This window comes from Columba livia, chromosome 5 (genome assembly GCF_036013475.1).
Source record: "Columba livia isolate bColLiv1 breed racing homer chromosome 5, bColLiv1.pat.W.v2, whole genome shotgun sequence".
NCBI lineage: Eukaryota > Metazoa > Chordata > Aves > Columbiformes > Columbidae > Columba > Columba livia.
Genome location: NC_088606.1, coordinates 24,241,665 through 24,269,287, shown reverse-complemented (window position 1 = coordinate 24,269,287; position 27,623 = coordinate 24,241,665). Strand labels below are relative to the sequence as shown.

Genomic DNA, 27,623 nt, shown 5'->3' with positions numbered 1-27,623 from the left:
ACAGTAAAAGCTTAGGCAGAGCTAGCTGTGCATCTCTGAAAACTGGAGCTGGGGTACCTTTAAATTTCAGGGTCTTGGGAGGAACACAAAAATGGGCAATAGGAGAGTTTAACTTCCAAAAATTCTGGTCATGCCTAACTTTGGCAAAGGAGGTTGGGTGGCTCCCATTGACAACACTTTGAAAACAGGAACCTTAACTTGTTTATCTGAGCAGTACACTTCTTGACACAGAATCACATCAAGGAGATGGCTTCCAGAATAGCAACTGTCAAAGCCAAGCAAAAGGGAAAATGAAAAGATGAAGGCACAGTAGATACAATTCTCCCAACAAGTCTGACTGCAACAAGGAGTTCTTGGGGCCCTAGATATGCTGCATTCACAGAAACCAGCTCACTCAGCCCAGATGCTCTGACACTGTAACTGCTGTTGCTGGTCCTCAGCCAGAAGTTACAGAAAAGGCAGCACCAAAACCTGTGAGTGTTTCTAGCTGTCTCAACACAAAAGCAGAGGATTTTATCTAAAGGTGGCTTGTACACAGATGCTCAAGATGCAATTACATATTCACATCCTACTGACACTGCTGGTAGCAGAGTAAGTATTCTAAAATACAGAGAGGGTAATAAACAGCTGTGGGAGAAGAAGACACCCTAAATAGCAAGAGCTGTTTGCTAAATGTCCACATCTAACTTGAAAGCTGACGAAGGTATATACACTTGCTATCTTCCTTTTTTTTTATGGTACCTATCATTCAATCATTAAGCTCATCATCCTCCATCCCTCAATAACAGATGCAAAGATTTCAGAAGTAATAGAAAAATCTGAAGACATTACAAAACAAAAACCCTACTGAAGTGAAAGGGAGCAGTTGCCCAGCCCAAGTGCTTGAGCAGAACACTTAATAACCACCGGGCATCTGGAAAAATGTTGATTGAGGGTACATTACCAAAATCATGCAGCAGAGAGGCATATGAACTCATGTCCAGTTCCCTGCTCAAAATGACCACAATATGCTTCAATCTTTGTCAAAAGGTTTTCTTTAATTACAGACTTCAATGCAAAGTCACAAAAGAAAATGTACATGAAGGACAGCATCAAGCAAACCAGAACAGTGGCCCAAGATAAGCTGAGAATTCTAGAAATCAAGTTAGTTCCAAAAACCTTGCATGTAAATTATCATGAGTTGTTTCATAACAAATGCAGAGATAAGTTATTCAGGTTTTCAGGGGTTTAATCCTCTCTCCTTTGTTTGTTTTTTTGGTTTTTTTCCCTCCTCAAGCACCAGGGTTGCCAAATAGTTAGTTATTCAGAAAGCATCTACCTTCTGGAGTAAATTTCTTTACATATTCAGGGGTTTGCTGCCTTTGCTGCCAGCAGCATAAATGAAATCACTGTGCAGCCGTCTGCTGGCAGAAAGCTTAGACATGATGGATTTGTTCCATTTCAAATGCAATTAACTGACTTTGCTCAAGGAGTGCATCTCCAGAGCTGGAACACTGCATCTTTGCAGCCCACATTGATTCACATTAATCAGAGAAAACAAATCACACAGCAGGAATAGAAAAAGTTTCCCAAAACCTCCTCTGTTTATGAGACAAACAGGACAAAACCAGTAAGATACAGAAATGTCAAGCTTCAGAACAGGCTGAGACAAAAGGAGAACTGAACACCTTTTAAAAAAGATGTGCTTGAAGAATTTGTTTCCCTGCTGACTTCAAGACAGCAAATGGTTCATCAAGGTATTTTCCTAAATGTTAGATTTCACAGTGCCCAAAAATTAAATGCAATATATTAGAACAAGGAACCCAAACATGTTAGCAAATTTCTTAGAGCTTGTAAGAACTAAATGTGTGTGAAACTGAGCAGACTACAGCTGCCTTCATCGTCACGACTGGCTACAAGAGTACAAGCTGCAGAGCATGCCTGTGACTCATGACAGACACTACTGCTCTGCGGCCTGTGCCCCTCTGCTCTCATGAAGCAGCACTTGAACTTGTGGTGCTTATGCAAACTGGGTGCTGCAAGATGTGCCTGTCTGCCAGGTACAACCTACCCCTCAGAAGGTCGGGTAACTGTTGGACACCATCTCACTTTGGGCCATTGCACAGCGATTCCCAACGAGCATTTTTAACCTAGACTCCATAAAATTCATCCAACTGAAAAGGTAATCATTTCTCTTGAGAAAAAGCAACCACCTTTTTGCTGTGCTCTTATGACATTATATCCTGCTGATATATGTGGGGTTTCTTAAGCATATGGCAATAGTTTTTCCATTGTAACCCTCATCTTTAATCATTGTTATCCATCTCAGATGTTCCTGTTTGCTGCAGACAGAGTATCGCTGTTTGACTAGTTCCATGGTTGTCAATAACTAGGAGAATTACAAAGGCAAAGGAACGCAAAACAAAATAAAGAAACCCTTAATGTAAAGAAAAGGCTTTGACACTCACCAGTGACAGGCTGAGGTCCCCCAGCAAGCCCCATAGGTCAGAGATTGTATTCAGGCCAACAAAGAGGACTACAAAAAGGCCAACAAACTTTACTCCCATTGCTCCAGCAAGGTTCACGCCAGTCAGACTCAGCCAGAACCACCAGGAAGCAGAGAATGGCCTGCAGGAGAGATAGAGCAGGTCAGCAAACAAATGATGGCTACTTGAATGGGCATCTGTGGTCAGGAAAACAAACAGCAGTTTGGTTACCCTACAAAGTTACATTTCTTCTTCATTTCAGGAGCCCATGAGGAATAGAAGGATAATTTTTTCATCAATTTTTGAAAGGCCCAACACTTAAACATGGGCAACCCTAGATGTGCCCTTTAAAGAAGGGAACATAGACACCAGGTATAAGCTAAAACACTACTGTGAAGAAAGCCTGACACAAGGTCTGAAAATAGAAACAGGACTTTTGCTCCATAGAATGCAAACTTACATCTCTCCAAAAGCTAACGACATGGGGGAGAACAGGAGAAAAAGAACAGCTACCTTTCCTAAAGCAGAAAGTCCATAGTGGAAAACACCTACCCAAAGCACAAACAAAAGCTGCAGAAAAAAAGCAAACATATTACAAACTAAACTAAAACTGAACAACAGAGAAAATATGATAGCAGAATGTAAAACCCTTTTATCGACTCCTTGACGCTTCTATTTTGGCTATAAAAAAATCCCCGTGACCTGCTAAACAACACAACAGCTAGAGCTGGCTCTTATTTTGCTTAAAATCAACTAGTTTGAAAACAGGATTAGCTCTAAAACATGAGAAATAAGTTCAGGTCAAGGTACACAGGGCTGATCAAGTACTGCCCCATAATTTAGTGCTTGCACTCCCTAGGGTGCGTGTTGTAGATAAGGATGGCCTTCAATGGCCCCACATAACACTGCAGGCTGCACTTTAGCCATGAATGCTGCGGTCACACTAAGGTTGATGTAATCAGTTCTTGAACACTTCATGAAACAAAAATTGCTCACATATACTACACAGTATTCTAAGATTTTATGCCTTTGAACTCTGGATGCGTTTTTGGGAAATTACTCTGTACAGCCCAGCCACAAAGAAGCCTTTTGACATACCCAAATACCTATAAACCACCATCCCCCTCTGGATGGGTCTACAGCAAATATCCTGAGCAACTTAACTGCATTATTCAGAAACATTCTGGCTATATGTCTCTCAAATTTTTGGTACAAATTTCTCTAAACCAAACAAATTACACTATTTACCTCAGCTAGCAGGATTTCATAAGTGCTTATATGACCACAGTCACACATGAGCTGTTTTTCCCCAGCCTGGAGACAAAGTGACTGGTTCAAGATAACAAATTAATAACTTTGCCATTACAGAGCAAAGCCTTGAACAGGCTCTAACTGTCCTTCATTCCTTCTTCTCTGACCTGCAACACCCTATACTTTTTTTTCCTGTCAAGTTTTAAAAAGCTTTACCCTTCATTTTCAAGATTTGCAGTTCCATAAATACTATTTCTGCTGAAATTTCCTTCCATGCTAAAATAATCTATTTAAGCCTCTCTCCTGGTTTACCCCAGCCACAATATTTTCTCCCTAGTTTCACAAACCCTCATACTAAAAATTTCTCTCCCCTATCATGAGTCACTTTCACCTTCAAATTTCCTGAAATAATCTCATCTCAGCCATTCACCCAGACTACCAGGTGGCAGACATGTTCCAGTATTTTATCTGTGTGAAAGATGAGTACCTATAGTTTAACACAATTATGACCTTTATCTTACCTATCCGCACAGCTGTTACATTTCACCATACTCAGAACAGCTCCCATGAGGAAGAACATCAGAATGGGGTCCAGCAGAATATACTGCGACAAAGTAATACAGCCCGTATCTACAAACAGACACACAACAATGTCAAAGGCTTGCAGTCCCAACCTGAATCTAAGATTGCAGAAAGCCAGTTTCCTCAGTGTAGTCAAGACAAGAGGAACACGGAACATGGGAAATTTTAGAAACAGGAGCAGATGAGAATATTTCAACTTCTATCTGGATAACAAATAAAAAAAAAAATTCACAAAAACCAGGCAGTACAACAGTATCTGTGAAACCCCATTTGGGAGGTGCTGCTGACATATTCAGATGGACAGCATTACAAGCAGCAATGATCCTCCTACTAAGGCACCAGCATGGTGTCAGAGGATGCTACAGGAGAAGACATCTTTCAGATGCTACCTACGAAAAATGCATATGACTTGGATATTTTAAGTCTCCTTACCTCAATATCTGTGTGTTCTTACAGAAACCCAATCTCAGTAACTCCATTTGCAATGTTATTTCCTCCACTTGGCCCAATTCAACAAGGAACTTTTAAAATTTCTTACTGTGAACTCTTCCAGTAAGCTGTTAAATACCTCTATAACTCATATGGGAGACATCAATATTTCACTAGTGGGCAAAATCATTCCTGATCATTGATCTTCTACAAATTCTTAAAATTGAGGTGAACTATAGTCCAACGCTGTGCTTATGCACATAACAGAAGTATCTGTGAACTAAACAAGACTGTAAAATTCTCAAGGGGTACAACAATTAAAAAGTCTCATATTTTTAAAGCAGAATTACTTTGCTTCTGGGAACCTCTCTCAGTAACCCAAATATTCCCTGGCTAGGTAACATACAATAATCCAGCAATTAGATTCTCTGAACAATTAACCTGCTCTAATCTTTCTGGAGAAGGAACACCTACCAAAAATAAGGATGAAAGCTGTGAGTAAGGCTGCCGGCAGTGACTTTGACAGTTCTAACACTGTGAGGTAGGCAAAGGGAACCAGGCAGGAGCCAAGGAATGCACAGAACTGCAGGAGAAAAACAACACAAGATGAGTTATAACCTCATTGAGGGTAAGCACGCACCCATACCTTTTCCCTTCCTTCATCTTCCACATCTACCAACAACAGGAGGTGTTGCAGCAGCCGAATTGACTCACTAAGAACATCAGACAAAAGCCAAATGAACAAAGATTCTGTTCAGAGAAGGAGAGCTGCCTACTCTGTTCTGTCTCTAGAGGTGTCATTAACAACAATTGGAGGTTCTCTTGCTAGACTACATCAGATATTCATAAAAAGACACGGCAAGCAGGTGCACTACACATCCACCATGTTAAACTTTTTTTTAACAAGATATTAGAATATGAAATCTAAGAATAAAATACACCTGTACCTTATATCTTCAGCAGACCAGTATCACCTCCCCTACACAAATGAGACTGAGGATGGTTGGAGGAGGAAGAACATAAACCAAAACAAAAGAAAGCAGCATCACAGTAGAATTTGTTTTCTTCAGTGTCTGGTTCTAATACTTCTCGTACCTTTGGCTCAGGCAAATCTAGAACCACTTATTGCTGGAGACCCAGAAAGTAAACTAAGAAAGTAAGCCTTCCCAGTTTTTATGCTTTTTTCTAGGCACCAGCAATTGGCCACATTTTCCTTTTATGGTTTATGTTATCTGCTGTTTTATGGCTCTCGGTCTTCCTAGACAGCAGTACAGCCAGGGTTTCAGATAGAATACCACTCTGAATAGTAATTTCAGCCTCTCTCCTCCCAGCTCCATCAGCTTACTGAGCTCAGTGTCAAACTGAATGGTGACAAACTGCAGGAAGAAGAAGGATGGTCCTGGCTTTTTGACATCCTTGGCTCTCCAGCAGAGCATCCGGGCACAATGGAGTGTGCAGAAGCCTAAGCCCAGCAATGTTTCCTTTGCAGAACAGGCAAGATATCTGTCCCACTCAGGAGTGCAGTCCCACTAGTCAGCAGCATCTTACCTTCTTACCTGGCCTCTCACAGACAGACATTAAGACTTATTCACCATACAATCACTAAAACTTTTCTAAGGAGCTTAAAGACAAGGCACAAGGCTAAGCAGACCTCTGATCTGATCCAGGAGAGCTGTTCTTCTGACATAACACTTTGTACTGAAAAGCACAGGAGAGGTAACCAGCTTGACACTAGCCTGTAGAGCCTTACCCCTCTCATTCCCATGTAGTTATGCTGCTCATATCTGTCCCCCGGCTTTTGGAAAGGAAATGTGCCATCATATCCACTAAGGTAGCCAGCAAGTCCAATCAGCATCTGAAGAGGAAAAGTGAAAAAAAAAATGGTCACGGAAATCACATTGGAGGAAGGAGTATCCCAGCCAGCAGCATGTAAGATTTTTATAGAAGCCAAGTCTGATCCACAGGACAACTACTTAATTCAGACACATCATCCAAACAAGAGTTTATGTACAGAATTCATATGTATACATATTGCCCTTTGTCTAAAAGCAAAACTAGAAGGGATCAAAAGGGCTCTGGCTGCTGACTATAAGGACGACTGCAGGTTCAAAAGAAATACCAGGTATGGGATTTAGCGCATTCTATCTCTGTAGATTCTCCCACAGCTCCCTATTCCTATAGTTTAAGGCATCTCAGCCTGAAAGGAAGATAATCCTTCTGAGGCAGGAGGAGTGCACCTTCATCAATACTGCACACTGTTGCTAGAACAAGTTATTCGATTACAGAACAGCGAGTCAAGGCTTTCAGGGTCCTTTGTGGCAGGAGTCTCATTTACACACAAGCTATCAGGAACTATTTGGTTCCTTTGAACCGTAGGCTTCTATTAAATATCCCCCCCAAAGCACGTAAGTGCCACGTTCATTTTTTAATGTCCAGCCTTTCTAATACTCAATATGCAATACTGTTTTGTTTTCCTATATCCAAAGCATTTTCATAAAGAAGAAAAGATGCAAGTGAAGTGTCTGGACAGAGATTGCAAATTACCATGATGCCAACAACAGTTGGGAAAGGGTTTGGTGTTCATCACATCCTTCAGCCAGAAGGATGGAGAAAACATTTGCTGGCCCACTGCTGTGGCTCCTAACACATGTAACAGAAGCGCAGTTTACCTTCCCCAAAGGGGGGTGGACATCAAAGAAGAAGGTCCGATTAATGTAGTAACTTCCCATCTTCCCAAAATGAGTTTCATCCCAACTGGAAAAAACAAAAGCACCAAACAACCTCTTAGAATGCTGAAGACAGTAAAAAATTCCAGGAATGTCTTTTTACTCATGCTTTTCACCACGAAGAGGGTGACTGCTGTATATTCCATAGGAAACAATGCATTAAATTCACTGGAAAACCACGGCGAGTACTTCAGCCGTTCTAAGCGGGGTCCTTCCTAAAGAGTTTGACATCAGCACTCCAAATCCTCTAGTCTGCTCTTCCCATTCCAGGCTCAGCTTAGATTTGTTTAAAAAAGAGCCTGCAACCCATGGATTCCCAAACCCGCCCCCCCGACCCCCGATCCCCTCTCGGCACCATGTCCCGAGAGCCGCGGTGACCGCGGGGCCGGGCAGAAATCGCAACCCGCCCCTGTGACCCCGCTGCCGGGATCCCGCCCCAGCACCTGCCGGGTGAACACGGACCCCCCGGCCGGGCAAGGCAGGGGCGGGCGGGGGCTGCGGAACGGGCGAAGGTGGGCGTGTGGGCGCCGAGACCGAACTCCGGCTGTTTCGGGGGCGCCTCCGGGAGGGGGCAGAGACCCACCCACAAGCCCGGTGTCCCCGGGACACTGCCCTGCCGCCGGGACACAGGCCCCGCCCCAGCCCGTACCAGACGTGCGACGGCTCCGCCAGGCGGTGGAAGCGGGAGGCGAAGCTGAGGATGGTGACGAGAGCCAGCGCCGCCGGGCGAGCCGCAGCGGGAGGGGCGGCGGGACGCCCCGGCAGCTGGCGGGACTCCCGCTGCCGCAGCGGGCCCGGCTCGGCCCGGCCGCCCCCCGCCGCCGGCATCCGCGAGGCTCCAGCGCCGGGACGCGCGCGTCGCATCCTGGGAGACGGAGTCCGGGGCGGGCGGGCGCGGGGCACGCCGGGAGATGTAGTCCTGCCGCGGCCGGCCCCAGTGCGCGGAGCCCTGAGGGGGGGGCACGGCCCGAGGTCGGGTCGGCGCTGACAGCGCGGTCCCCGCGGAGGGTCGCGGCGCGGGATGAGCTCTGCCGCGGCCAAGGTACGCGGTTCTGGCTTCCCACTCTCCCTACGGAGCGTCCCCACCGGGCGGGAGGGGAACGCGGGCAGTGGCGGCGCCGGGACTGGAGGGAGCGGGGTCTGGGGCGGCGGCTCCTCGCTACAGCCTCGGCAGCTGCCTGGGATCGCGGCCTAAATCAGCTTCTGGTGCCCCGGACCCCCCGGCAAGGCCGGGATGGTGGTATCCGAGAGGACGGCACCCCCGTGCACAGCACCGCATACACAGCCCTCCGCTGCCCCGGCCTGCACCCCGGCTCCGTCTCAGTGGAGAGCAAGGAATTTGCCCCCATGCTAAATAAAACTAAGGCCTTTCAAAGCAGTGGTGGTGTTTACTTAAGGTAGTTTATCCATGTGAGCTGTTAACACCAATGCCTACTACAGAGATCGTGAGCACTGAGGAGCAAGCCTGTTCCTTCTGCTTGTACCTTTACGTTTCAAGCCAGCAGAATACAAGCCGTGCGGTTTGGACACCGAGGTTTCCACTGTACAAGCCTCCAAGGAGCACTTTCCTCTCGTGTCCCACATGGGCGGGTGCTCTGCAACGGTGTGTGCAGGCTGCTGGGAGCAATGGCTCTCAGGAAAGAGGTGAAAAGACTTTGCCTTTCCAGGTACATCCTGAATGTCACCTGGCAGGAGGTGGTATCCAGAGGAGACCATACTGAAGCGGACAGGCTTGGAAGCCTCAGGGCTCAGCACACAAAGTCTGGGGTGTCTCCTCCATCTTCCTAAACAGTGAAATGCGTATCCCAGATTTTTAGTCTAGATTGGGATTTAAGCCCAAACTTTCCTCACTGCGGCACTCATGCTGGAAATGAAAACAGAACCAAACCAGAAATCTCAGTAGACATGAGGAAAATGTCCCCCTGCTATCCTCCCTTCTGCTGCCAGTCTAACCTGCAGCTTATGGGGATTGTAAATGGAGGCAGTTCTTCCCCGCTACTCCCCTGGCCCATGCTCAGCTTTTAGTCCAAGGAAGACTAGCTGTAACGTCACTCTGGGACCTGTCTATTGAGGATAAAACACGCCTGCTGACTCCAGGCTTTACTTAGCTGATTGTTTTGCCTGTGATCTGCTCTGCTGCTGGGAGCAAATCAGCATGAACTTAAGGGATCATACCAGGCCCAGCCTCTGGAGACACAGTTCCCAGCTGAGAAATGGGTTGTTTTCCGTGCTCATTTTCATAAAATCCCCCGAGGCCTTGAAATTATAGGGCAAAGCAATTAACTTAGAACAATTTATTACAAGTGATAGTACAGGCTGCAAAAACAACAACTGTAGAGAAGATCAGGAGAAATGTGTCTGCCAGCTGAGAGGCCAGAGTCCAAAACAGATGTGGTGAAGGACGTGAATATCTGAGCCAAAAGATCATCAGCAAGGTCCCCAGGAAAAACAAGTAAAAATAGTATGTAACAAATGCTGTATGTTTCCCTTTTGAAGTCATAGTTTATGTATTTTCCTCGGAACCCAGCAGGCTAGACATCTGGAAAAAAAAAAAAAGCATAGCTGAGATTTCTAATGCCCTGGTTCCAGAAGCAGAGAATTTAAGAAAATCAGCGAGTACTTTGTCCACGAAAGTGTTGTCAATACTGCCATCACTTCCTCACATAGAAACCATTTCTCCAGTAAACTCTGACTAGAGTAATTTAATCAAATGCATGCCTCATTTAAAGTTATTTGAACCAATCTAAACTGTAAGAGAAGCATCGAGTTTACAAAGGACTGGAGCACAGAAATCCTTGGGGTCTCTCTGGTTTTCTGGTGACAGGTTGTGTATCAGTGAGCAAATCCCTCTTTTCTGTCTTGCTGTCAGTCTCTGGTATAATTTCTGTGCATTTTGGGAGGGTGGAGGCACAGAGAGCTCCCTGGCATGCCATGGGTTCTGTGGAGGAGAGACATGATTACAGGTTTATTTAGAGACATGCATGAATACCAGTTTCCTGCGTGGAAAGACCATAAGGTGAGCTTCATATTTTGCACAAAGTTGGCCCGGGAGCAGAGCAGCAGCCTCTCACGGGCACGCAGTGTAGCAAACCCTCAGCACCGGCTGGAACTGATGGGAAGAGGGCTACAGGGGTGCCCTGAGGGACCCCCCGCAAAGGCAGCCCCTATTCAGGGAGCTGGCAGTCAGTCCCTAGTGAAACAAATTCTGCACATGCCTTCAGTTTCCTTGTTTCGTTCCCCCCGGCTATCTTTCTGCATTGGCAACTGTGGAGAGCCTGGCAGGCTCCGCAGATATATATTTCTGGACAAAAAGCTGGGGAAATAAAGCTAGTTCTTAAATGTGCTTCCAACCTCAAAGCTGGTTAATGGTTCTGCTATCTGGCTGAGGCTGCACGGCACAGGGATGTGGGTGCAGCTGACAACAGTTGCTCAGGATTGAATCTGAGTGGCTGGTTTCCATGCCCTGGGCACAGATTTGGGGTCATAGTCCTCTCCTCATTGGCTTTAGGAGATAAGGCTTCCTGGCTGAGTTAAAAGGGAAAGCAAAGAGATTGCTTTTATTTCCTGGAGTAGACTGCACATGCTGACCATGGCATCTGAAAAGGTGAGAGCTTGGACAGGGTGGAAGGGTCTGTAAAAGCTGCCTTGGTGCTGCAGTCCAGCTGTCTCAGCATTCATCTGGAACAGCAGTAACTCTTCTTATTTGGAAAGAGGCTTTGGCCTGCCCTGCGTGGCTGGAAAAGCCATTTCATGCCACGCAAATACCCAGAGCAGGTGCTTGGCATAATCAGTGGGCAATTTGCTTAAAAAATTGAAGAGGGGCTAAAAGCAACATCTCATAGAGACAAAGAGGGAAGCTTTGTAGGAGATAACTTTAAAGGCACTGGTGCATTGCTGGAAGCATCAGGTGCAACTCAATATTCAGAGGGCCAGCATGACAAGGACACTACCTGTACATCCAAAACAGGAACAGCCACTTTCAGAAAGGAGCACTCTCTCCCTGAGACCTCACTCTGCAGTCTTGCAGTTCCTGAAACGTCTTCTCTTTGTGCACTGTTCTCCTTACAATACTCTGGTGTTCTCACTATATAACCACTTTATCTGTCTTTCTCTTCTCAGCCGATACTTTATAGCTATTTCCGAAGTTCCTGCTCTTGGAGGGTGAGAATCGGTAAGATCCACTATTGATCTCTGTTTTATTGTCTTGGTGTCATTGCAGTATCCTCCCCTTTGCTAACCCAGTTAATCAGTCACTTATTAAGAGAGAGACATAAGCCAACCTGATCCAGGAGTAGTGGGAAGGAAGGAAATACCACAGCCTATCTGGAGCAGGGAGAAGGGAGAGGAACAGACAGAAAGGCTTTGCTAAGTCTGCAGCTAGTTAGAGGGATCCATGCAGATGACTATTTCTTCCACATTATCTAGAACAGCCCTACGCTCTGTTTTCACACTGAATCTGCCTTAGACTCCGGTCTGCCCAGGTCTTGAGAGCTAAGCAGGACTGGGAATGGTCCCTACTTGGACTGAGACAGTCTTAAGCGAGGATGTGCCTGTGAGCACAGCCCCCCCTGCCCTGTACAAGGCCTGTCAGGAGCAGCTGTGCTGCAGAGTGGCAAAGCTTATTTTGAGTAATGTAGTGTTTTTGCCAGGACTGATCTTTAGTGCTTGGGTCCTTCATTTGCCAGAGCACTATCTTCTTGGTGGACTCAGGCTGCCTGTTCTTTAAGTATTGGGTCTTTTTTGCTTTTAAAGCCATTCTTTTTTCCAAATGGAGATGGTAACATTTCCCTGAGCCCATTAACAATGACACTGGTCTCAGTGTGCCCATCTGAAGCTGTGCACTCTGTTCTCCCTAGCCCTGGCTCTGAAAGGGATTGCCTATGATGTGGTACCCGTGAACCTCCTGAAGGACGGGGGAGAGCAGGTAAGGGTACAGCTGTCATTGCTCTCTCCAGGGGTACCGAACTTGGGGATCATTAGGAGAATTGGATCAGCACTAGAAAGTTCACAGGCAAAGTCACTGAATTCCTCACTGCTTCTCTGTAATTAATAGTTCCTTTAAACCAGTATTTCCTGGCTAGCAGGATGGGAGGAGATGGCTGCAGGAGACTAAAGGTCTTCTCCTCTCTTAAGCATCTGTGAGTGAATTTCATAATGCAAATAATCTTCTGCTTAGCATGATATAACTGAACATACCTGGCACACAGACTTCAGAGAAGCTGCACTGCAGTTTAAACACAGACTGGACCTCATGCAGTTAACGCCAGAAAGTATACGTGGTGGGGAATGGGTATCCAAAAGATGCTAAATGATACAGCAAGGGGCTGCAAAGGGCCTGCCAAAGGAATGGATGGGCTGTCAGAAGAAATCTTCACTGAGAATTTATTTAGGGGGCCTTAACTGAGAGACATGCACCCAGTAGTACCACTGTCTCAATGTGCCACTATGGGCTAAGGCGGAGTTGGAGAACTAGAACTGTGATAGTGACACTGCTTCATCCTGCCATCCTGGCCTTTGTGTTGATGGTTTATCAAGAAGTACAGCAGTGTGGCCTTGGATGTGGTGACCCCTGAGCCCCAGTGAGAGCTTGCTCTAGGCTAATAGTACAGCATAACTTACTGCAAATATTAGTACCGAGGTAGAATGAAAAGCCAGGTAAAAAAATAAATTGGCAATTGGGTTCTAGGGGAAGAAAACAAGGAAGAAGAATTTCTTGTTACAGTAATCTCCATTTCTTTCCACAGTTTTCTGCTGAATTCAAGGCAGTGAATCCAATGCAGCAAGTCCCAGTCTTGAAAATTGATGGCATCACCCTTTCTGAGTCGGTAACTAGCCACATCCCTGTTAACCATTCACTCCAGCTTGCTGCCAGTCTGAAGGGATGGCTTTGCTTCATCTCTTACCCTGAGCTCTCATCTGTGCATTGGAAAAGAGATGGCATTGCTGACAAACAATCCCACTTGGGGCAGATAAAGCACACAGCCTCTGCTGGGAAACCGCTGTCAAGGATTTAAGCTCAATTCAGCTTTGGTTTGTAACTCCACCTTTCCCTGAGCACTTTGTAGTCTGATTTAGATGGCTGGCCAGGGTTTGCCTGAAATTATAGCTGGGCTAAATGACAAGAAGATCCCAAGCCGACATCAAAGGGAATACTCTGCTGCTTGGATTGGTAACAAACTTCCTGTAAAAGCTGTTACGTTCTCTTGTATCAGCTCCCCTTTCCCATGTGTTCAGGATGTGAACTTTTCTTTGGCTCTCCAATAACTTCCCAAAATCTCTTTGCTTGTTACAGCTAGCTATAATTCATTATCTAGAAGATACCCGTCCTAACCCCCGGCTCCTGCCACAAGATCCGAAGAAGAGAGCCCAAGTCAGAATGATTGCGGATCACATTGCTGCTGGCATTCAGCCAATCCAGGTATTGCTTTATCATATTCATACAAATGAGAAAAGCAGAATGGGTTTCCAGAAGTCGGTATATCTGAAAAGTTCTGTCTCTATAAACTGCTGCCAGCCAATGGAGTGCCAAACCTTAAGACTGTGTGTTAGCAGATGAAATCTCTGCTTAGCCTCTTCCTGATCTGCCAATGGCAACAATACAGTATTTCCTACCAAAAAAAAATCCTATAGAGCCCCGGAGTTCTTTCCAAAAACAGCCAAACCCATGCAGTTTCACTGCAGGGTCTAGTGTGTTTTAGAAAGACGACAACTGAACAACAACCGGAAAGGCAGAGGCAAAGGGATACCCTGGCAGCAGGTAGAGAACAGCCCCAGGAGAGAGATACAGTGGGGTGCACGGTGCGGTGAGGGCAAGGTCAAGGGCTGCCCCAGCAGGCTGATCTCAAGCTGGGGGTTCAGGTTTGGCACCTCCCCTTCTCCCCTCTCCTCCACTGGATGAGGTAGTGTGTAAGGTCCAGCCAGCAGCAGTCAGTCTAACCTGGAGTGCACTTGCCTTCACAGAACCTGAGCATCCTGAATAAAATAGGGGAGAAAAAAATGGAATGGGCTCAGAACTGCGTCGTGTCTGGCTTCCAAGGTGCGTCCCACATTCAAAATGATCAGCGCTTCAGCTAACCCTTCAAAATTCTGCACTGCTGGGGTCCTACTTTCCTCCTCAAGCAGAACAACAGATCTCCCTAGGCTGGTATTTTGGGGTCCTGCCCTGCTGGTAGCACTCCAGGGTCTCAGAGGAAAGATACTCTCCAGTGTGCTTCTACTGCTGTGCATGGAAGAAGGAGAGCCTAAGGGCATCCCAGACACTGCAGCAGCTGATGGATCCTCATGCATGAGGGCTGACAGCACTTCTCCTTCCCACCCAGCTGCTGCCAAACTAGTCCCTTTTGCTTTAAAGTTCTATTAGTCTATATTGTTATGCGTTTGTCATCAGAAAAAAATATATCTGATGGAAAACTCCCAGAAATTCTAGCAAGTAGCAGAGTATTTCTTCTCCTCCCTAGGAGAAATAAGGTGCTTTTTGTTTCTTCAAAACCCTTTACCCTATGTGCTGGAATGGCAGGCCCATCTTCACTTCTGCACAGACACAAACTGACTGAACTCTTGCATTTTTCCCTTCCCACTCTCATATCTCTACATTGTCCTCTTAATATTTCAAGTGCATTGCCTGGAGCAGCTGAAATCACCCTTGGTCCCAGAAGGCTGAGGGACCCTAAAGATGCCTATAACTGTGCTGTTGTGAGATACCTGTTCCTTCTAGGTTCTGTCCCAAATTGTTCCTTTTTCATACTCAGCTTAGTGTTAAAATGCCTTTGTTCATAATTCCGAGTCTAAAAGGTCTTGGGTGTCCCTTTTAAATGTGTTTCCAATGCCTCACTCCAGTGTACCACCTCTCTTGGCAGCACTGGAGCAGATTCTGCAGCACACTGCTGGGCGCTACTGTGTGGGGGATGAAGTAAGTATCTGAGAGTGTTGTGTACCACTGGAGAACTGAAAACACCGATATAACTCATAACATATTATAGGAAGGGAACAGCACAACCCCATCCAGTGCTCAGAGTTACATGCGGTGCTTTCACCACAAGTAAAACAGCTGCATGGATCCTACTTAGGCCATTACTGACTTGCAAATAGTTATGGAGATGTTTACCTGTCCCTGCCTGTAAGCTGCTGATGGCCAAATTCTGCAGCTGTATCTAGGATCTGGCTGCTACTAGAGGATGTAGAAACCAATTACATATCCTTCATTTTTAAGAGACTTGGCATTCAAAGTAACCTGTCATAGGACACAAGTTCGGTTCTTAGCTCTGCAGAACCCTTAACCAAGTTGTATTGTATTTTTCTGCTCTGTTCATGCAATTTTAACATGGACAGATTTCAAAGACCTTACATACAAGCTGTTCTGACCCCAAGCTAGAGGCCACTCAGGCCTCTTGCATTTAGTAGCCCTCTTTGGCAGGCACTTGGATCTTTCCTATAAAAGCCTGGCAAAAATGGAAGGCTCCTGCAATAACCTGTGGTGCTGAGGGTTGTCTAATGGAACTGGAGCCCTGGGTGCACAAAGGCTAGTTACGAGATCTTATGCTGGAGAATAACGTGTGCTCTGAAACGCACACAGAGCTTTGTGACCTGGGGAGTGGGCTGGGGGCAGATGCCTCTGTGGATAGGCAGCTGGCTGCATTGTCCTTGAGTCTTCTTGTCAGATTGCAAGTCCCTGAGCCTGTGTTCAAAGGCCCTGTCACGTATCAGGTCTTGACATGGGCTTGATATTCCTGCAATGCAAACAAGCAAAATTTACTCATCTTTTCCCAGCCATGTGAACTCTCCTCCTCCCTCCATTGCCTCCCTCTGCAGCTTGCCAGCAGTTTTGTTTGCTCAGAGGCAGTTGCCATAGAAGCACCGTGTCCTTGAGGTCATGATGCTTAGATGGTAAATATGAAGCTCTCTAAAGGCTGACGGCTTCTACTAGTGACTCCTGTTAAGTTCCTTTCCTTGTAACATTATCATACTATTTATGCTGGATTAAAGAATGGGATTGTTGTGACAACTCCTCTGTAGTGGCTGATAAAATAATTTCCTGCTGTCAAAGGCTGCCACAACAGTGAAGTGTGATGGGACAGGCTCCAAGTTGCTCTCACCCCTTTTCTCTCCTACATTCACAGGTTTCCATGGCTGATCTGTGCTTGGTGCCTCAAGTTGCCAATGCTGAAAGGTAATTAAAGCTAAGCTTGAGGTGCTCTTTAAGGGCACCTACTCCTTATGCTGGGCTGTCGGAGTTTACCTTCTGCTGCTCCTTCTGCCTGCTAGGAAAGCATCCACCCTGCCTGCCCTATCCAGTTATGGATTCTTCTCTGCAGGAATTTTCTTGCATCATAAATTTTGTCTCTTTTGGAAGCTCTTGGAAATAAGGAACTGGGCTTTCTTCTTAGAGGCCCCTAGAGGAAACTCAGTCTATGCCATTAGAAAAGCTAGGACTGCCCATACTCCACATCCTTTCTCCCTGTTTGCCCTGTATTTACATTGCACACAGGGGTGAAGATTAATCTGACTGTATTTGTTGAAAGCCTTAAGCTTATGCAAGTAGTGGCTGAGGATTCCCAGGAAAAAACATAGTGCCTTCTTACCCTGTGCTGTACACTATGTGGAAGCCTAGCGAAGACAGAAGAACTAACCTTTCCTCTAGCATTTGTTTTTAAACCTATAAGGATGAACCTTTTCTCTTAAAGCAGAAGTACCCCAGACTTTGAGTTTCTCCCATACTGGGCAGACACAGCACATTGCTCTGCCCTTCTGCTCACTGCTGCACTGGCTGGCTGCCTCAAGAGTACCTCACAAATTATTTTCCTTTTGCAGATTCAAAGTGGACATGGGGCCATATCCCACAATAACCAGAATAAACAAAGCTCTCCTGGAGCTAGAGGCATTTAAAGTAAGCCACCCATCCCGGCAGCCAGATACTCCTGCAGAGCTGCGAGCTTGAAGCCCTTCTACTTATTAAATCAAGTAAGATAGAGTGTCAAAGAGGACAACAGCTACAGCTTGAGTAGGACCTCAGTGCCAGCAGGAAGCCCTAGTAATGTCTCACTGTCATCTGGATGGGAAGAAAGACAGATGACCTGGAAGTAGCCTTGATGACTTACAGGAGCTATGCCTGCAATGGAAAGCTTGCAGCTACTTCTGACTCTGTTTTGTTCTCTATCTGATGTATCTCCATGAAGCAGATTAAAGCAGAAACATCCATAATTATCAGAAGTCCCCTTTGTATGGCTTTGGGTTGGGGAATGTGGGCACAAACAACTGTGAGGCATTGAGCCAATTCTGGACTCCCCACAGGGGCTGCTTCTTTCTACAACCTACAACAGTAGGGAACCAGTGTACACAGTGTGTTACTCACCTGGTAGGCCTGCTTGTCCTTGTAGCTGCCTCAGAGCTATGGCATAATTGTCAGTGCCATGGATATAAACAGTAAGAGCTGTTCTCTCACAGAAGATAGCTTAATCCCAAACCTTGTTTTGTCTCATGGGTTTTGCAAGAGCCAACAGTCAGCAACTCTGCCATCCCTTGGAATGACAAGTGAATTACTACCTGGGACAGCTGAGTTGTACTTCTTCCTTGTGCCTAGCAGCAGTCTTGCAGAATTTATAATAAAGGTCTCTCTAAAGCAAAGCTAGCTGGTAGCACCAGAGTCAGCAAGACACAACCAGCCCACTCCCATATGCTGAAAACAATGGTGTTCTCTTCCCATCTTCAGTCACCACTCTAGGTGTTTTCCTAGTCCTCGGCTGCAGACTATTTCCCAAGAGGATCCCACCCAGATTCCTTCCAAACCAGAACAACACCTGTACTTTCACTGTGAGGACCCTGCAAGCAGCAGGAGTAAATCCCATTTCACTCATCCCAAATTAAACCCAACCACTGAGTCACCCTCAGAGCTGAAAGCACCCTGGGAATTCCAGCCCAGAAACCTGTAGAGCAAGAAGCAAAACCCCAGAAGCCTCTTAGTGTGTTCTGTGCAGGCTCAGCTCAGATCCCACTGAGTGTTTTGGCACCCAAGCCCAGGTACCACACTAGGCATATGGGAGGCAATTTCTGCCAGGCTGATACTGTGTATCAGCTACTATAAGAGGGCAATACCCACAGCCTTCAGAAAGGCTTAACAAACCCACGATCTCTTGTGTCAAGGCAGCATTCACGTACACAGAGATACCTGGACTGCCACATTGCTTGGGCTCATTTATTGCCATCCATGTCTGTATTCAGGCTGGTGAATAGCCCTTGCTCTTCCAGGCCCATTTTGAGTGTTGTGCATTATCCTAGGTCCAGCTGGATCTTGACTGTGCTGTTGTAAAAGGTCCCAGCACAGTTGGAGCCCCCAAAGACCAACAGTGTGTGCAGGTTATGCTCCTCTTTGTTCTCCTTGTCCACATCCATCAAGTAGGCAGGAGTCAGGTCAAGCAATGTGTGGCCAGCTCGGGGCACAGAACAGAGGTCGTGGTGGATCACTGTGCTCCATGAAAGAGTATCTGAAGCAGAAAGCAGCTGTCAATGCTGACAAACCCATTCTTAGAGCAAGGGATGAAACAAATGAACCAGGCTAGGTCTTCAGAAACACCACTGCAGCGCAGTAGTCACCTTCAGCTACAGAAACCAGGAGGCAGAGTCACTCACCCAGGTGGAAGACAAAGGCATCTTGCAGGGCTCCCTTGGCATTGCAGCCTCCGCTGATCAGAACCTTCTGGTCTGACACAGCCAGAGCTGCGTGAAAACTGCAACAAAAGCAAAGCCGAAAGCTGACTACAGCAAAACCTGCCGGGGCTGCCCCAGTCAGCAATGGGCAAGGGTGGGCAGACTTCAGCAGGAGGCTGAGGGCTTAGGCTGCAGAATAGAAGTTAACTTTGCTGCTCTTCTGCCCTGGCTTACTGAATAACCCTGAAAGAGCTGTTTGTTTGCCTCTGTATGTCAGGCCACAGTCAGGCCTGAAAAGCAGCTCTCAGAAGGAGCTATCAAGTCTCCTATGTTTTGCTCTATGGAGTGAGACAGCAGGCTAGCTGGGCTGTGGTCTGATTTAGATCATCGTTCTAGTGAGCAACAGTGTGCCTTTATGAACAGCATAGTCCTGGTACAGTTTCTTCCTCTCGGTTCGTCTGTTGTGCTCCCAGTACTGTGGATCTCAAACAACAGCGCACTAGCACTTGGCAGAAAAAGTTGCCCAGCCTGACAGGCAGATTTCCAGGGAGACTAAGGGGTCTGCACCCCTCCTCCACAGGCACCAACTAGGACAGGACAGGAATTTCTTGCCTCACAGCAGAGGGGCCATCCACTGTATTTTGACTATTGGGACAGAGATATCTTTGGTCTGATCACAAGCACCATTTAAACCTGGCTTCAAAGAGAAAGGACAGAGGAAGAAAATAGCTCTTGGGTCTGCAGTAGGTTCTTACCAACGTGCAGAAGGCTGTCCTGCAAGGAGGGGCACTGGTGTGTACTCCATGAAACCTGAGAGACAGGAAAAAGGCAGGTGAAATGTACAAAAAGCTCAGCCACAAAAACTTCCATACTCTGCCACATCAATAACCTGCCTTCTCTGTTACCCAGCTTCTTCCAAAAAATCAGTCTCTTGTTTTATCCAGTTACCTTCTGTCTTACCCCAGAAAGGGTTTAGTTACCCCAGAGTTTTCTATCTCCAGTGCCTAGCTGCAAGTTTTTATAATGTTAATGCTACCTTCCTAACCAGCATGCCTCATTCACCTGTCCCTGCCTCAGAACAGACTTTCCTAAGGCTTCTACATGGCACAAACTTTCTTACCCAGATCCAGGATGTGCATGTCACTGAGGTAGAGAGAACTCCTCCGACCCCCAAAAAACAGCAGCTTGTTCTTCAGCAGAGTAGCTGAATGTCTGAGCAAAGAAGCAAGTGAACAAAGCATCTTCAGCAAGTTCCCAAAACTGACACTTCGCCATTGGTTCTGCTCTCGGGCCGCCATAGCTTCAGTCTACACCTGGCTCTGCCCCCAGCCACTGCAGCCCAAAGACAGAATCCCATCAGGATTCCTGACAGGAGGTACTCACAGTCACATTGCCCAAAATATAGCCCTATCTTAAGGAGAAACTGTGGAAAACAATCATCTTCTATTTAGGAAATTACACTAGGGTGGGAGGGAAGGTGAGTGGAGGTTTCCTGCTCTATTCTGGAGGGCTGGAATAAAAGCACTCTCACCCCAGCCTAGGCAGAGGCCTCTCCCCTTCTGAGATGGGCTGGTACCAAATTTCATGCTCTGGATTGAAGACATAGAGCACATTGCTGCAGGGTCCCACTGACAGTGATGCCTTTTTGGGGAAAGTCCCTCCAAAAACAAAGAGCTCCTTGCGGTAGATAGTTGCAGTGTGGTAGGTGAGCATTGGCATCCTCCCTTTAGCCTGGAAGAAGTTCAATACATGTTTTTAATAAGAAGGATATTATTTGCTGCACGACCCATAGAAAAGGGGCACACATCACGCAGTGAGTTCAACAAGTCTCAGTTTTCACTTTATTGTCTCCCCAGACAGATGTTTGCCACACAGGCAAACAGCACATCCTTTGCGTACTCTGCACCACCAGAAAGTTCTGATGAGAGAAGGAAGTCAGCCTCCTACCCCAGCTTCCTCAGAAGATGACAGAGAACTGAAAGACCTCATCCAGGCTTATTCTGTAAAACACATCTTGTGACTTCACCAGGAAAGAAGCAGACCCTTGCAGACAGGGCCCTCTGCAAGGACATGACAGGCATCTAAAGAGCTCTGAGATCTCCTGTGCTCAGAGCAGCCCCTGATTTGAGAAGACCAGTTCTTCATCTCAGCATCCGGTGCAGCTCCTAACAGCATCATATAAAATGAGAGGCCATTTCCCTCTGCTGCTTGTACAGTACCTCCCACCCCCAACCTTGGTCAGACACAGCACTCTGCAGAAACCATTTTTTGCACCTTCATTCATTGTAGGCACAGCCTCTGGTTTCTGCTGAGCTTCTGGCCTTTCAACATAGCCTTCTTAAAGATATAAGTCCCAACTATGCAGCTCAGACAACCTGCAGTGACAGTGGACCACGACTGCTGGAGTCAGGATACAGGCAGATCGATTGCCACATTTAGGCAGGACCTGTCACCCCTCCTGTGCTTTTGTGTTGGAAGAGCTTCAGTACTTACAGCCACAAGGAGCCATTTCCAGGTGACTGTGTCCAGAATGTAGATGCTGCTGTAGTCTTTGTCCTCCCTTATGCCTCCAAAGATGTAGATACGCTTGGTGTCTGGGTCATAGGTAGCTGTGTGACCATACAAGCATGATGGCGTGGCATTTTGTAGCTGGAAACCCATTGGAAGCCAGAAATCACTGTCTGTGGGAGCAACACCAGAGAGATAGTGTGGGAGTTCAAAGATGCTCCCAATTTCTCCAGATTTAAAGAATATATCATAAAATCTTTACTCAAGATTCTATGCTCACTTCATCTCCTCCTCTCTTTTGATTCAGTGATAGAGGAGACTCATACAGAAATGTTTCTGTGTAAGGAATGAAGGAGAATACTAACTAGATGGAAGATGATCAGTGAAATGCAGAAAGCTGCTGCAAGGCACTGGAATTGTATTTCACACTTCTCCACCAGTCATCACACACAGACTGCAAACCGTGCTGTTGCTTTTACCCCTTAAAACTCACCCAGCTCTTCCCAGAACTTATACTTTAGCTCCTGGAGGGCTCCCACATACAACCCCACAGCCTCTCATGGCACCCTATGCTGTCAGGTCAGCTTGGTGCAGCACCAGCAGATGCCCAAGGACCAGGGACACAAATGAAGAATGGGGTAGGAGCAGAAATATTAAAAAAAAAAAAAGGCATCAGCAAATTAAAGCAATGTCTGACAGGTAGAAAGGGATATATGTTCCAGCTGGCTGACTTGCAGTAAAGACAAACCCACCCAGTGTCTGCTGTAGCACGAGACAGTCACACTAGCAAATGGTTGGTCAGAAATTATTCCAGAAAGGGACACCATTGCTCCACGAGCATGGACTATCATTAGAGGGTCTTTGTCCCCTTTCCCTTGGCTGACCTAATCCCTTTACCAAGGCATGGCACAGGGGCCTGACAGGCACAGCACAGCACAGGCAGCACGAAGAGATTGCAGGATCCACGGCAGATGCCCTCCCAACACACTGGGAAATTGCCTTGGAGTGACATCACCACCAGTCACTACCCAGAATTGACCATGCTAGGAGGTGTAACACCTTTGCTGACCCCTCCTCGTGCACAGACCCCTGAGGACCCCCTCCCATCCGCATGAGTTGTCCTCAAACCCCAGTCTCTGTTGTCTTCAGTAGCCTTAAAGTTCCTACCGATTTCCAGCTTCCAGAGTGCATCCTTGCAAGCGTGCTGATTGACACCTTCTCCACCGATCAGAACAGCTGTCCTCAGATCACTGAGGCACATGGCATGGCACCACCGCGCGCTGGGACTGCCTGGGGAGGGGAGAGCACAGGGCTGTGAGCACAGTCAGATGAGACACCCCCAGCTCCCTTCCCTGCTGACAAGAACAGGCAGCTCAGGACTCAGCAGGGAGAAAGGGGAAGGAAAGGCCCCAGGTCCCTTCCCCCTGGGGTGGAAAGAGGCGCTGCTCCCTGGGGAAGATTTTGTCTCGACTTTGGGGAATAATTGCTGTACATGAGAGACATCGCTCACAGAGGGAGGCAGCAAAGAGACAGGCTGGATGTAGGACACATATATGCTGTCACTACAGAGATGGGCAGGTGGGGCAGGCTTGGATCCTCCTCATCAATTACCCATCCCTGGAAGGCTTATCCCAGTTGTGCCATCCCACTGCGTTAACTCCTTGTGAGGAAGGGCTACCCAGTGAGAGCTTGTTGGTGCCTAAGATATAACAACCAGAGGTCTGGAGCTGCTTCCAGAGATATTCCTCCTATTATGCAGTTCCTCCTCATTTCCCCTCCCAGGACAGTTGGCTGAGCAAGCTATAAAGTACTTTTTCATCAAAGTCTATTCCATATTGCCCCAAAGGGCTGCACCCAGAGGTGCGCCTGATATTCAGAGGGGCTACAGAAGCACATTGGAGAGCCCAACAGTACTGGAAGCACCTGTTCTGAGGGCAATTGCATGGAGAGGGATGTATGTACACACAACCTACTTGTTATTTTTGATCACTGGGGAAATAAAGGATCAAGCATGAGAGGCCTGTGACGTTAAAGGTAATGGCATCATCAAGCTGGCTGAAAAGTCAAACCAGGGTCTAGGAACCAGATCCTCACCTTGCAACTCCTCCACCGCCAGATCTGCAGAGGAAACACAGAGATAGCCCCATAAAGAAAGTACCAGCGACATATCCTGGAAAGTGCCTAGCTCCACGGTTTAAGAACTATTTGACCTTCCTTCCTCCAAACCCCAGCACTAAGCTACCTCACTGAAACAAACAAGTTACAAGACCAACTATCCTGAAATCAGTCTGATCAGAAGAAATGCAGGAGTTGGGTAAGAGCAAGGCATACTTCCACTGCCATCATGCTGTCACTACTGCATTTTACCCTTCTGATGGAAGCTCATTTCCCTCCTTCTCCCACTACCTACGGCAGAAGCAACTTTATGACACAGCTACATTTGCTTTTGTGAGAAGCAAGTGAAGTCACTTCACATGGAGACCACTGAGCTATGGTCAAACATTTACACAAAAGCTTGGTCACACCCTAGAGCTGACTTGGAATTTACACTCCAGAAAGCTAAAGATTTTGTTTCCAAATCCCCTGGCAGCTACCTTCTTACTACTGAGGCATCAGTCCAATTATACATGCATTCAATTTTGTATTCTCTGTCCTTTAATAATAACTGTTTAATAATAACTTCATCTTCTATGGACCAAGTGGTATGCTGTTAACAGGGGAACAAACAGAAGGTTTCTGTAACACTGTACACTGAGAAGGGTTACAGAACATCACAGTAGGTAACCTTCTTGTGACTTTGTTTACCCTTTTGTAAAACAAGGCTAACAATGCTTGCCTTCATTTATAAAGCACTTTTAATCATATGAAGAGATAGTCACATTATGTTATGGTACAGAGTGTTGACACTAAGTGCACCCCATGTTCGATTTCTGGCCTTTTCCAATGGACAAAAAATGTATCAGGCAGTTTATTCAGGAAGGAGCAGTTCTTCGTACTTCGCAAGGCAAGACAGACAAACTCATCTTGCCTTGGAGGTACACAGAGAAATGGACTGGGAAGTTGTTGTCAAGCAGCACTGACAGGTTGCTCAGACAAGACCTATAAAATAAACCTGGAAGCCGCCAGAGTTACCTTCTTCATCAAGATCTCTCTCAGACGCAGTGGGTTCAAATAAAATTTTTCTGGGCTTCTTGGGGTGGACAGGACTCTTCCTCCAGGCCTCACTGAGTTCCACTGTGGCAGATGGTGACTTCAGGGCACAGGGTACCACCAGGGTCCTCAATGGTGTGTGCACATCCTTCTTCCCAGGCCTGGAAGCTCTAGCAGTCACCTCTGAGCTCTGACTCTTAACCTGTGACAAAAGTCTCCATCTAATCAGCTCTGAAAAGAGATCTGAGGCTACTGGGAGTTATCTATTGCTGGACCAGAGATTAGTTTCACATCGTGACTGTTTTCAGGCTTGTCTTCCCTTTGAGTCCTAAGGGCCAGCACACCATCGGTATCAGCCACCAAACACACACTGAGCAATGCAGCTACCTGCTGCCGTGTGGCCAGCCAGTGGTCTGCTTTCAGACTGCTGGCTGCAACAGGCACAGCCGGCACGAAGCAACTGGAAAGGCAGAAAGGCCATCTCTGCTAGGAGTAACCAGGCTGATTGATCATGCTGCTGAGGGCTGTTAAATTCAACCCTTTCAAAGGCATTTTAATGGAGAGCAGCACTTTCTTTAGAACAAGTGAATTTTCGGCTCCAGAACTTGTTTAGCCAGGTCTCCACTAAGAGAGCAGCAGCAAGCACTTCTGCTAGACATCAACTGAGCAGATATGAGTGAGGGAGAAGGTACTAAGGAGAGGGTGAAATCATGAGCAGAAGGCTCCAGGATACACATACCACAGTAGGATCCTCCAGGTCCTGACCCAGAGGCACATCATCTGCTGGGAGCACTGGTGACTGGGTGGTCTCTGGGGTGAGGAAGGGGTGGGCAGGTGTACTGCTGGAGACACCTCGGAGAAGCTGTGGCAGAAACAACAACAGTGGGAATAAAAGAACACACAAAGTGTACTGGTCTCCATCCATGGAGGGTGAGCAAAAAAGATGTCTTGCAAGGGACAGATTCCCTGCAAGGGAACAGCCCAGCTTTCATCTCCAGCACCAACGGAACAAAGAGAGAAAAGCAAAGCCAGGCACTGGGAGGTACAAAATCCAGGGGCTTCGGCACAAGGTAAAACATCAAGTACTACAGACCCAGGAGAGAGTGGAACTGGAAGTGAACCACGCTCTTCTGCCTGTCTCCTGTGATACATGAGGTGTTTTGGCAAAACTGTCTTTAGGGAGTAGGCCTGGAGCATCACAGAGGGTTTAGGCTCAGCACAGGTGTGCATTAGCAGATCCACATGAGGCAGCTCTGCCTCGAAGCAGCACAGAGAAAATGAGAGAGGAAGTTCTGTCACTCAGAAGTAACAAGCTTTGGGACCCAGGGCAGGAAGAGAGTAGTAAATCAGTTCTTTTACCTGTCCACTGACAGTCAGGACAAGCTTCACAAAGTTGCCTTCGTCCATCTCTTTCAACGAGGCCAGGAAGATATCAGTTCTCCAGACACCTTCCCACACCAGAGACCTGTGCAGGTGACAACAGATTTTCAGCCCACAAGTGACACCGACCAGGGAAAAATTCCTGTTCCCACACTAGCTGGTAACATCCCAAAGCTGAAAAAGATCCAGCCCTCGTAACAGCTAAAAGGAAGCTGAAAGCATCACTACAGAGAAACACCATAGCAGTGGACCAGCAGGTCTGAGCAGCTTTGGGAGGACATCAGCAAAACCAGGCAGCACCACAGAGCAGAAAGCTTTCCCAACACACCGCTCCTGACACCCTGGCAGCACCAGCTCCCACCATGACCTGCGAGTGGGCTCCAGTGTGCCGAGCCGCTGCGGCGCGATGCCCGGGGACACCAGCATGTCCACTGCAATGCTTGTGTCCGGAGAGTAACAGCTCCAGTCTCCCAGCCCAAACACCACCAGCTGCCTTGGCAACGGCAGGGGCAGCCAAACCTGGAAACCCATCTTGCTGGCCTGGCTGTGTGGGGAGGGAAGAAAAACAACAGAAAATAGAGATAATAATCACGGAGTAAAATGGTAGCTTCATAAAATATAAGAAAATGCTTGAAAACACGTTTATGCCATGGGCAAGCAAAAGGAGAAGGTTGGTGTCATTTAAAGAAAGGATTGCACAGGGGTGTGACGAGTAAGCAGTATCCTGGGAAAGGAGCTGGGGCAGCTCCGCAAAGGGGAGGCAAAGCCAGACATGCGGGTCGCCGCCGGCCCCGGGGGAGCCCACCCTAGAACAGAGGGACCCGGGCCGGCCCCACCGCTCCCTCGCCTCCCCGGGGCAGCTGCTGCAGCGGCGGGACTGCCCCAGGCAGGGCCAGTCCGGACCTGCCGAGCCGCCGCGGCGGCTCCTGCAGTGCCCACAGCACATAGAAGGCGAGGCCGCTCTCCCGGGCGCTGCCCCCCGGCCTGGCCCGGCCGCAGCAGCAGGCGCGCAGCATGGCGGGGGCGACTCCCTGGGCCGCCGGCTGCCGTCATTAAGGCGCCGTGGGGCAGCTGGGGGCGGGCGCCCACCGCCTCCGGGCCCTGCGGCGGCAGCCGGCGAGCCCGCCCTCTCCGCACCGGCTCGGCCGGCGGTAGCAGCGCCCGGGAGCGCAGGGGCAGCCCGGGCAGCAGGGCGGGGGGCGGGTGGGCGAGGCCGGCAGCTCTGGCCGTCCGGAGCCAGGCTGACCCTCGCTTGCGCAGCAAATTAGTCATTGCTAGAGCCCAGCCGCACACCCCTGTCCGGGCAGGGATGCTTTGTTTGCCCACTCCTAAATGATGGTGCCTGTACACGTTGATTGTAGCTCTCATAAAAAGGAGCAGGTGTGAAACTTGCTTATACTTCCCGCAGTCAGGGCTACAACCAAGAGAAGGCAGGATGGTGGCAGAGCCCCCTTAAAGAGTAATTGAATCTGGGTATGGGTTACTACAGAGA

The 27,623-nt window shown here is 47.6% G+C and overlaps 3 protein-coding genes across 9 annotated transcripts in view; 1 reads left to right on the top strand and 2 right to left on the bottom strand.

Annotated features, from left to right (window-relative positions):
* Positions 1-8,323, bottom strand: part of POMT2 (protein O-mannosyltransferase 2) — a 30,188-nt gene extending 21,865 nt beyond the window's left edge. For 2 of the 4 annotated variants that reach the window (XM_065063798.1, XM_065063799.1), the window contains exons 1-6: positions 8,103-8,322; positions 7,397-7,481; positions 6,478-6,582; positions 5,202-5,310; positions 4,238-4,346; positions 2,448-2,607 (exon numbers count right to left, since the gene is read on the bottom strand). In XM_065063798.1, coding sequence (XP_064919870.1) covers positions 2,448-2,607; positions 4,238-4,346; positions 5,202-5,310; positions 6,478-6,582; positions 7,397-7,481; positions 8,103-8,317 — 783 coding nt within the window. In that variant the 5' untranslated portion in view covers positions 8,318-8,322. Of the gene's footprint in view, positions 1-2,447; positions 2,608-4,237; positions 4,347-5,201; positions 5,311-6,477; positions 6,583-7,396; positions 7,482-7,896; positions 8,044-8,102 lie in introns of those variants that run through there. The other 2 variants (XR_010472848.1, XM_065063801.1) reach the window with 2 other exon arrangements.
* A 14-nt stretch (positions 8,324-8,337) lies between these two features.
* GSTZ1 (glutathione S-transferase zeta 1) lies at positions 8,338-17,650 on the top strand. Of its 3 annotated transcripts, none has more exons than XM_021287490.2 (9): positions 8,338-8,495; positions 11,573-11,624; positions 12,310-12,377; positions 13,198-13,278; positions 13,746-13,871; positions 14,414-14,489; positions 15,310-15,362; positions 16,570-16,619; positions 17,261-17,650. In XM_021287490.2, the coding sequence occupies exons 1-9, from the start codon at positions 8,475-8,477 to the stop codon at positions 17,385-17,387; spliced, it is 654 nt and encodes a 217-aa protein (XP_021143165.1). In that variant the 5' UTR covers positions 8,338-8,474; the 3' UTR covers positions 17,388-17,650. The 3 variants fall into 3 exon arrangements, with proteins under 3 accessions (XP_021143165.1, XP_064919890.1, XP_005502418.1); XM_005502361.3 differs by lacking the exon at positions 8,338-8,495 and adding an exon at positions 10,960-11,057; XM_065063818.1 differs by lacking the exon at positions 12,310-12,377 and having other exon boundaries at positions 8,426-8,495.
* A 961-nt stretch (positions 17,651-18,611) lies between these two features.
* LOC110358734 (uncharacterized) lies at positions 18,612-27,246 on the bottom strand. Of its 2 annotated transcripts, XM_065063802.1 has the most exons (13): positions 27,035-27,240; positions 26,499-26,675; positions 26,111-26,216; positions 25,491-25,613; positions 24,734-24,953; positions 23,696-23,719; positions 22,769-22,891; positions 21,587-21,774; positions 20,625-20,824; positions 20,214-20,305; positions 19,849-19,903; positions 19,076-19,173; positions 18,612-18,930 (listed from the first exon to the last, which is right to left on the bottom strand). In XM_065063802.1, exons 1-13 carry the CDS (start codon positions 27,145-27,147, stop codon positions 18,716-18,718), a joined length of 1,734 nt encoding a protein of 577 aa, XP_064919874.1. In that variant the 5' UTR covers positions 27,148-27,240; the 3' UTR covers positions 18,612-18,715. The 2 variants fall into 2 exon arrangements, with proteins under 2 accessions (XP_064919874.1, XP_064919875.1); XM_065063803.1 differs by lacking the exon at positions 20,214-20,305 and having other exon boundaries at positions 27,035-27,246.
* Positions 27,247-27,623: the final 377 nt, after the last annotated feature.